Genomic DNA, 10,632 nt, shown 5'->3' with positions numbered 1-10,632 from the left:
TATATAAAGGTTATTGCAACTTTTTATCTCATGATTGGGATTGTTTTCAATTCCACGATATAAACTTACAATTGAGAAAAAAGTCATAATGGTGAAATTGTAAAGGGAAAAGCCTGAATTCTGACTTCTCACAATTCTGACTTTTTCCCCCATACTAATATGAGTCCACATCAGTAATTTCAAGCTTGGACTGCCATTACAGTATGTATTTCCATTCAACACTAACGTAACTTTCCTGTTTAGAAAGGTAATACTTCAATATTAAATATTATGACACAAAAATGTTGCCACGATTTTGCAAGATTTACAGTAACTTTGATTTCTTAGGTCATTACTTTTCATAACCCAAACATTAACTGAGAAATATAACATTAATGCTCATAATCGCAAGATGAGTTCACTGACTTTTGGAAGTCGAAGCATCAGTGTTTTCTCAGGCCAGGATCGTTCGGAGCGGGTTTCTCTCACTATTGTGAAATGGAAAACCCGAAATGGAGCACGAGCAGAGCGTGATTACAGAACGCTTTGAGCAGGTTGGGGAAATCACTCCCTTCCACTAACATATGCTGTTCCAGTCTGTACTTTGCTTGAAAATAAGTAGTATAAACGTGTGTTACAACCACAATGTCTCGTCAGTTCTTCTATTTCTAGTTTTTTTATGTAGATTTAATATTGTCATACACTATGTCAAATGAAACCTGCTGATTCAGATGAAATCAGTTCTGCAATTTAATGTCCATTATAATAGGGTTTTCAATCATAATAATATGAAATTATACTTTCAAAATGTGTTTTTGTCCTTTAAATCCTTTGTTTTCACACAGTTGATAGCTTTTACTGTCACCGTAGAAGGATCATGGTCATTTCTAACCGGTTAAACAGTTACAAACTGTTATTAACCAGTCCTACCTACACAAGTGAGAATTTGTTCGAAAACATTACAACTGTTATTTTTCAGTATAACCTGGGTTATATTTGAATGTTTATGTTATAATTTACCTGTCAGGATCATTTTAATATCAAAACGCTCCATAACCTGATATTCACTGCAATTTGGATTTGTGTAAGTGGCCTTCATTAAGCAGCAGATGCCTTTTTATGAGGGTGTTATGCCCAGCGTGTTTGTGCATGCATATGTATTCAACGCTCCATGTGAAAAGCACTTGCACAACCCACACACTTACATGCAAACGTACGTGCCAAATGCGAGAGCAGTTCGCGACTTGCCCTGGCACACTGTTGAGATCTGACCTGCTGTTAAGCTCATTTCTGGTACCTCTGACCTATATTTTGTTCTCTCTCTCTCTCTCTATCCAGTGAGTTTGTATGCCTCCAGCCCATCTTACTTTCGTGGCTTTACCCTCATTGCTCTGAAGGAAGGAAGGGAGGGCGTCACTCCTGATGATTACGCTGGCACTTTCAAGGTGAGGGATTACAGTGACCCCGTATAACCGCCTTGAACTGTGGCAGTAAAAGATGACAGTCTAATTGCAGTCTATGCAAAATTTGCAGTTTATGTCGGGTTGCGTCGGCATGTCTGTATTTAGACATGGTATGTTTTAGGAAGAAAAATGATCATTAACCCTTTGATGCATGAAATAAATAAAAAAAACACAACTTTCTTCAAAACAACGTGATCATACACATTTTTTTTTATTCTTGTCCAAAATTATAACTTGGTGCATCAGCACTTTTATTGGCCAGATTCATTTTATGTTGTCATAAAAAAAAAAAACATAAACAAACTAACATATAAAGAGGAAAGCTATGGAATTAATAATCATTGTATTCTTTTTGGTTGTGTGATCATTCCCAATCTTCTTTTTTTTCAATCTTTCTTCTTCTTTTTTTTAACCCAAAATTGTGTATTTTTGAGGAAATATTCAATATATACTTACTTGGTGCATCAACACTTTTATTGGCCACTTTGATTTGATGTCGTCATTAAAAAACACTAACATATAAAGAGAAAAGTAATATTATTGACTCTACAAAGTGGCTTTCAACTTCATATTTCTTGTTATTTTTCAGTCTTGAGTATCAAGTTTTCTTTAGACTTTTGGGAGACAAAATGTTTTAAAATATAATATATATACTGTGTGTATATATATATGTAGAGAGAGAGAGAGAGAGAGAGAGAGAGAGAGAGAGAAAGAGAGTAATAATTATATTGCATTATTTTAATTATTATTTATTTATGTGATCATTCCCAATCTTTTTTTTTTTTCTTCACCCAAAATTATGCATTTTGAGATAATATTCCAGGGGTACTTGGTGCATCAACACTTCTATTGGTGGTCTTTGATTTTATGTTGCCTTAAGTAAAAAAAAAACACTAACATATAATAAGAAAAGTTATGGAATTAAAGGTCAAAGGAAATCACCCCTGATTAGATAAAAATGGCTGTAGTGGACGTCATGCATCAGAGGTTTAAGTGTTTTAAGGATTTCAGATCCATCTTTTGCCAGCAAGCAGAACTGTGTGAAGTAGTTTCAGACATGCTGCTCCTCATTGGTAACACACTGACTGTCTCAGAGCTGTGTCCTCTCTGAAAGACAGGACCCCTATCATTTAGTGCTCTCCACATCAAGCCGCAGTGCTTCCCAGACTGAAGCAGGAAGGCTTTCTCCCCCCAGATCTCATTAGCTGTGGTCGGCGCTCTGCACTCCTTACCACTGTGTTTTTCAGCGCACAGATTGCCTGGCGGATGTTAGCAGACATTCTCTGTTGAGGTCTTTAACTGGGGATTCTCGTCTTGACAGACTAAATTGAATGAACGAAAAACACAATAAAGGCAACTGCAAAAAGACAAGAGACCGTGGTTTTGTTCTAAATGTATTTAGAGCAATGACGAAAAATGATGTTCGATGTGTTGAAAATGAAAATTCTTTTTAAAATGTTCAAAACACAAGTGCAATTTTTTTTTAGAAATGTAATCGTTGTATTCATTTTGGTTTCATAAATTTTAGATTTTTTTTATAGTTTATATATTTTTATAGTTGACTCTAAAAAGTGGCTTTCAGACACTGTTCATGGCATTTGTTTGTTTGTTTTGCAAGTGAATCATGCATTTATCTTGGGGTTACACCATTTGATCTTGACTTGCGTTTAAAAAAGTCGAAATATGACTATACACAGTCTACGGGAGTCTTCTCTGTGAAATAATTTAATGTTTTTCATGTTTTACATTTTTATTGTCTTCCTGTGTGTTGGTTATGCCACACTGCCTTAGTATATAGACATATACATACATACATACTTACAAACATACATACATATATATATATATATGTATGTATGTGTGTGTGTGTGGATTTAATGTTACAGTATATTTCTGTAAATTGCTATTTTATTTGAAACCTGATTTTTAGTATTTTGTATAGAAATATTAACCATGAAATATACTTGAATTTTACTTGAATATGTTTTTTTTACTAGAATTCAGAAATGTAAAATATTTTTCATTCAAGTTCTTTATTTTACTGAAGCCCTGTTTATATTTTTTGTATAAAGTATTTTTGAATGGAATAGTCCAGGATTTAAAAAGTGAGCAGCATCTCATTTTTTTATATTGATATATACAATATATTCTGTGATATAATGTCCGAGAGAAACATTAACTTGTCCTCTGTAGTATAATGACACAATTTATAACATGAGAATCTATTTTTACAAGCCCAAGTTTAGCAGGGAGCTCGACCCATTTATTAGGTTGCTCTTGTGTAATGTAATTTTTGCCCATTGAAAATGATTGCATTCGCATTTGCTGGGTGAAGCTTTAAATCTATGAGATGTTCATTCTACTACAGTTCAGTAATTTGATCAATGACCCTGACCGTGACCTGCATTATCTCCAGGGTAAAACCTTTCTGGATGTTTTCTGCATTACATTTCGCTATTTCATTGAAGTGTTTTAGATGTTAAACTCAGAAAAGTTTTCGTTTGCAGACGTAACCTCATTCCGAGTTGTTTGCTACCCGTGTCTGTTAACCGTGGCTTTCAAAATATTCATATTCATCAGTCATCATGACAGTTCATATACAAAGCTGTTGCACTTCTTATGCTACCACAAATTGACAAACAACTCTCAAGCCAAACCAGCATGGTCGAAATAAGCATCGCGACATCTCGCCATTCGTTTCACTTAATCTCTCCAAGGAACCACTTGAAGACGAGACGTCCCCAATTCCTTCAGGAGGCATGGTTATTCACTCAAGCCACAGAGTTTTGTGCTTGCGAGAGAGACAAACTGAAAGACGGAGAGTTTAAGAGAGCAAACAGAAAACTGCTTTCGCTGTCCCTCAGGAGCAGGGCCACACAGTCTCGCCAGGAGCCACAATTAAAACAAACACGCCTCTCCTCTTCTCTGTTTTGTACAACTTTCCCCAGCTGGTTTGCAGCATTTTTAAGGCAGCCACTTACAGCCCCTTTTCACCCAGGACACAATGCACCGGGCTGCTTGGCCTCTTTTAAAATAAACACTTGGGGAGCGACTGTTGCACAGTCCTACAGCTCAAGCATATCTTTACAAAGTTTAGCCTAGTTTCCCTATCAATTCAGAAGTTTCCGGTTCACTGTTTTGTTTTTAGTCTGAACAAGGGTGCGACAAGGTTGCTTGAGATGCCAAAATTGCAGCTTTTACTTTCTTTGCAGAAATGAAGGACAGAACCAGAGGATACTGTGTGCAGATTTGGGTTTGCATGACTGTATGTGTGTGAAAGAGTGGGAAGTGGAAATGGAGAGAACGAGAGAGAGTGAGAAAGAGGGAGGAATTATTTATGCTATATACTACTACATTAAAACGTTTTAGCTGATTAAAAATGTCAATACAAACATGTTACCGAAAGATTTATTTCTGTTCTTTCTATTCCTCAAATAAATCAAAAAAAGTATCATAGTTTCCACAAAACATTAAACAGCAGATCTGTTTGCAGCATAATAATAATAATAAGAAATGTTTCTTGAGCACCAAATCAGCATACTAGAATGCTTTCTGTAGGATCATGCTATTCTGAAGGATCTTATTATTTACATCAGAAGAATAAATTACATTAAATACATTATATGAAAATAATATATTATATTATGTTAAATACACATTTTATAAATATTAAAAAACAACAGCTTTTAAATTATAATAATATTTACTGTTTTTTTATCAAATGAAAGCAGCCTTGATGAACATAAGAGACTTCTTTTAAAAGCATTAAATAAGTTACAATGTTCCCTGTTCCACAGCTTATTGATGAAAGTGACACGCAGTTTATGACCAACTGCCCCCCAGCCGTCACAGAGAGCATTCCCAGAAGACGCACAAGGATACAGGTGTTCTGGACAGCGCCACCTTCTGGCAGTGGTTGTGTCACTCTCAAGTGAGTTATTGTATTATTTTTATTTGTACTATTATTCTGGTCTTGGATAGCAATAAATGAATGAGAATCCATGGATTTAGGCTGATCGATGAAAGTCTGTGGTACTGAACTGATAGATTGTTGAATAAATAGAAAAGAAAACAGACAGAACAAGGGGTACAGTCTGGGGCTCTATACTGAGTTTAGTGTCTAGAATACAATACTGAGTCTGAGCGCTTGTCTCATTTAGTCAGTGTTTTATCACGTTCTGGGAAAGTATTGAAAAAGGAAAACAGTCTTTTCCAATAATATCTGAAGCTGAGTAAACAGAAATAAATGTAGGGCCAATGATAGAAGATGTGATTATGATTGATTGATGTTGGGCAGTTATTGTATGTTAATCTTGAGCCATTGAAATTGCCCTTGACTGTTCCCATCATCTGGAGGCTGTGAATCAGATGATTATGAAAATTTAAAAAAAGCTTTAAAATATTCTGAGAATCCAAACAACATCCTCCCACTTGAGTTCCCCGTACATACAGCAAGCGCACAAGCACACAACAGTGGTCTTCAACCAAACAAAATCTGAATTATCTGTCGGTGTTGTGGTGTTTCCACTCCACCCCCTCATGCTTTCATGCTGTCTTATCCCACTCCTTTTGAGGTTATAAACAACTTTTAAGTGTGTTTGATGCATTAAAGACATCTGAAAGTCTCTCTTTTCGCTCCAAGTTGGACACGTTGCGGTGCATATATGCATTTTTCCACATTATGGGTGCCAACCCTCAAAACACCCTTTACAACAACTCTCACTTTCTGAAAGCCTCTGAATGCCACTCTGTTGGCCTGTTTACACTTGTTGTGAACCAGTGAGGTCTATAATACCAGGAAAAAGTTATCCGCTAACATTCTCATTCATTTCAATGGGAAGTATGCCATTTGATATATGCCAGTTTTGCTCATGGACACTCAGTTCTGGACTGTTTTTGAGCCAATCACCTGAGCCCTTGAAGAGCTTCAAATATTGTGCGTGTAACCATGGCCGGACTTACCATTGGGCTTGAATGGCCTGCAGCCCAGCCGCCTTAACCCGTTTACATTTGTTCAGTTATGTGCCAGTCAGAAATTATTTGCCGCATTTCAACTGTGCACACGGGCCAGCCAGGGCCAACAGCTTCCAACTACGACCTTCAAAGCCATAATCAAACAGCATAAACTGGAATTTATGATTTTTTTCACATAGAAAAGGGACACGTATTAAATCATGTTTGCACTGCGCCGAATCGCCGATTAATTTCTCATCACATGGCTACTTTAAACGGTCCAATTAAGCCTTTAGCCCAAAAAAGCGCACATTTAGAAAGATAATGATAAATTCTCACATGTTCACGCCTCACTTCTTTACAGAGGATGATTCTATATTATATTAATGTTCCACTAAATTAATCTGAAGAGTTTTGAGCGCTCTCTCCCATCCAAAGACTATAGAATACCCTAATATCTTACAGGGACTTTGTCCCATCTCACTACCACCACACAAAGTGGAGCGGAAATTTAATCAAAACGATTAAAAAAAACAAAATAGCCATTTACAGGGTTCGTACGGTCATGAAAACCTTAGAAAGCTTTGGAAAAGTCGTGGAAATTTATTTGACAAATCTCTATATAACAGAATATATGTTTAATCATGTCCTAAATCTCGGTGCGGGATTGCACATTTTGGTTTTACTCATTCCCGCAGGTTTCGCACGTTTGGAAAATTCCCGCAAACATGTATTTAATATACAATGTAGGTTAGATGAGTTAAAAAAAATTCACACAGAATATCAGATTAAGTCAGTCATTTGAAAACAGCGTGAGTGGTTCAGCTGTACCGCGTCTTCTCGCTCTCACTCTCACTCTCTCAAAATTGCCTCACGTCAGCGCATCTCGTCTGCACTAAGAGAGCTGCTGCACGCTGCAATACAAGACTTTCGCTCAGCTGATAGAACTGTCACTTGCCTAATCGGGTCAGTGTTGCATCATCACAAAAGTTTAGCATTTGCACGTCTTTTTAAGTCTTTTTAAACCATTCGGTACTCGCACGCTCCAAACTAGTTTTCTGGGCGCTCACGGTCACATCCAAAGGGGCCGCACATGAAGCCGCCTCACAAACACCTCAAGAAAAAGTTATTGTTTTCATTTTTCTGCTTCAAGTAACCTTGCATTTTAATAAATAATGTTACATAAAGACAATTAAACGGTCAGTAATAAATGAACAAGTTACTAGCAATGCAATGGCACAAGGAAACAAATGAAACAAACTGTGTTTTAACTTTTTCAGGTAGGCTATAGCCTAAAACTAACAGTAGCTACTACTGTTCAGGAACAAAATACTATAAAGTCATAAATATAGATTATATTTATATATTATTTCATATTAAATATGAAAATGTTATTTAGTCAAGAGCAAATTTGAGCAGAGTGATTTTTTTTATTTTGTTCTTTAACACAGACTGACAGACAGCAGGTATAAAAGCTGCTGTCACTTTCATACCAAATGTTAATGTTAACAATGTTCATTAATTATTGGTTATTGTTAATTAATGTTAACAGCAAAAGACAAAATCACTCACTGCTCTTGACTGAATAATTGTTGTAACTTTAATTTTAAGAATTAATCTGTTGTTTAATTTACAGTGAATTTACTGTTTTTAATTTACAGTTTATTCCATTTTTGCAGCATTTCTGTACCTGAATGTTTTCCACCAAAACTGTTTCTAAAATGAAATTCAGGTCCTGAGTTTAATTTATAATACTGGCTAAGCAAATTACAATATACTTAATATTCTGGCATTCAGTTATGTGATTATGTAGCCTAACTTATGCTCTCTGCATGAAGTAACGTCTGGCACAGTCGCAGCCTGTGCTTATTAGAAAGCAAACAAATAGCACTAATAATCATACATTTTCCGAACATTTGTGTAAAATAATGGAGCATTAGATCATGAATATTGCCTTAAAAGTCATTGAAATGTATTGGTTGAATGAACCCTGCATTTAATCAGTGAATGCCTACGACAGTTTTTTCTGCTCAGTGTTATTTCAGGGTTTTGATCTCTCAACTGAGAGATCACATCCTGTTTATTGTATTATAGTGACTATTTAATATTACATCTAAACTTTGACTAGGCTAGACATGTTGGCGATTAATTGTATACAGTATATGAACCTGAAAGCATATTTAAATTTTTGTGTATTTTGTGTTACTCCATAATAAATTTCTAGTTGAGGGCATTTGTAGTATAGGTATGGGGCCCAAACATAACCCAAGCCCAGGGGCCCCCGGCCCCGTAAGTCCAGCCCTGCGTGTAACGTGCTTGTCTTACATGAAAGAACCAATGAGTTTTGTTCTCACGTGTCACGCAAACTCGTTTGAGGTTCCACAAGAACCAGTGAGCTTTGTTCTTGTGCATCACACAAGCACATTTGAGGTTTTGCAAGAACTAATAAGGTTTGTTTTCATATATCATGCAAGCATGTTTGAGGTGTTTCAAGAACCAGTGAGGTTTGTTCTCACGTGTCAAGTTCGGTCATGCAGTTGTGTCTCTTCAGAAGACCTGCACTGTGTCCAAATATGCTTACTTCCATACTGTATAGTAGGTGAAAAAACAGTGCGTGAAAAGAGTAGTATGTCCGAAAAACAGCCGAAAAGAATCTGGCTGACCTACTACTTTTGCTGAGATTCTGAAGTGTGCATGGATGCTCAGTGGACACTTTATTCATACCACCCAAATTAATAAAACTATATAGAATTTTTTTTTAACGCTTATGAAGTAATTTTTAAATCAAATGTAGTATCTACTAGACATTATGCAATTTTGAGCGCAGATTTGGATTATGCCACTTGATTCATGTGGATTACTTTTACAATATCTTTCTGAACTTTTTGAAGATTTTTCTAAGTTTTGGTGGAATGGACTTTCTATAACGATTGAGGCGTCGTGACAACGAAGTGGGGATCCAATAGCAGGCTTTATTAAAAAGAGCGTAGTCAGGACAGGCAGGATCAGATACCAGCAAACAATAACATCCAAGGCACAGACAAAAGAGTAATCCAACAAGACAGGCAATGATCAGGGCAGGCAGCAGTCAATCAAAAACAAGGTAACAGTCCAAGGAACAAAACACGAACAAGGCAAAAATTAGGAACATGGAAACTAGAAAACACGGAAGGGCTAAACATTCAAGCACCAGCCCTGACAGAGAGTGTGTGTGCTATTCTTATAGGCCTACTAATGTGAGACAGCTGTGAACTGATGAGAGACAGATGAGAGACAGGTGATGCACTTGATGAGTCCGGGCAAAGGATTATGGGAAATGGAGTCCTGAGTGAATGGCAAGGTACAGAATGGATTGCACTCTAGAGGAGCTCATGGGCACTCCAGCTGGAGATCATGACACTTTCGATGGAGAAACAGAAATCTCTCAGGTTTAAATATAAGGTTAAAATATCTTCCTTTGTGTTTCGAAGTTGAATGAAAGTCTTCTGGATTTGAAATCAAGTGAGGGTGAATAATTGATGACAGAATTTTCATTTTTGGGTAAACTTGCAACACAACCACATGGTAATTCATGTCTATTTTACATTTGGGGAATTGGTGGCTAATTCATAAATTGTACAATCTCATTCGTACACTGAGATGATCTGCTTACGCCCCAGGGACTTATATTTAGGGTTAGGGGTGGATCATGCTTACATTTTTCTTTCTAAAAATTTTACATTTTCATCCAATGTTAATACAAGATTGCCATATTGTAAAATATTTGTTTTCTCATGAGATCTGGTTGGAACTAAACCTTTAAACCCTTTGTTGTAGTGCAATGGATGATTGACATTTGAGTAGGCGATCCTTAATATTTTCACAGTACCCGTATTTCAACAGGTTTGTGGCTTGAACTTTTTTCCATTGAAACAGTGCATCTAAAAGTGATGCAACTGCTTAAATGAGCCCCTGAATGTCTTTTTAGTTTACTTAGTACAGCAGATTTTAATCTGCTTGTGTAGCAGTTGTGAAATTAAATTCATCCTTTTCATCCCGTCTCTGTCCCCTGTCTTTATTAACTTCTCAAAAAGGATAGTAGTCTCTCCTCCACCTCACTTGGAACCCATATCACCTACCCAGGTCTCATCTTCGTCCATCTGTGAACTCAAGGAATTATTATTGTAGCTTTTAATTTACCCATCTGTCTTATTAGGGCAGGGATGTCTGTTTTTTTCCAATAAACATTTTCAGGGAA

General features: G+C 36.5%; 1 protein-coding gene across 1 annotated transcript in view; it reads left to right on the top strand.

The window, feature by feature from the left end:
- Window positions 1-391: 391 nt before the first annotated feature.
- LOC107589195 (spondin-1-like) overlaps window positions 392-10,632 on the top strand; it is a 72,414-nt gene continuing 62,173 nt past the window's right edge. Inside the window, exons 1-3 of the mRNA XM_016277559.1 lie at window positions 392-509; window positions 1,318-1,424; window positions 5,240-5,373. Of these exons, the coding sequence (XP_016133045.1) occupies window positions 392-509; window positions 1,318-1,424; window positions 5,240-5,373 (359 nt within the window). The remainder of the gene's footprint in view (window positions 510-1,317; window positions 1,425-5,239; window positions 5,374-10,632) is intronic.

This window comes from Sinocyclocheilus grahami, unplaced genomic scaffold (assembly GCF_001515645.1).
Source record: "Sinocyclocheilus grahami isolate Dianchi unplaced genomic scaffold, SAMN03320097.WGS_v1.1 scaffold113.1, whole genome shotgun sequence".
Taxonomy (NCBI): Eukaryota; Metazoa; Chordata; class Actinopteri; order Cypriniformes; family Cyprinidae; genus Sinocyclocheilus; species Sinocyclocheilus grahami.
Note: the sequence above shows the minus strand (reverse complement) of the source record. Positions and strands in the feature narration are given on the sequence as shown.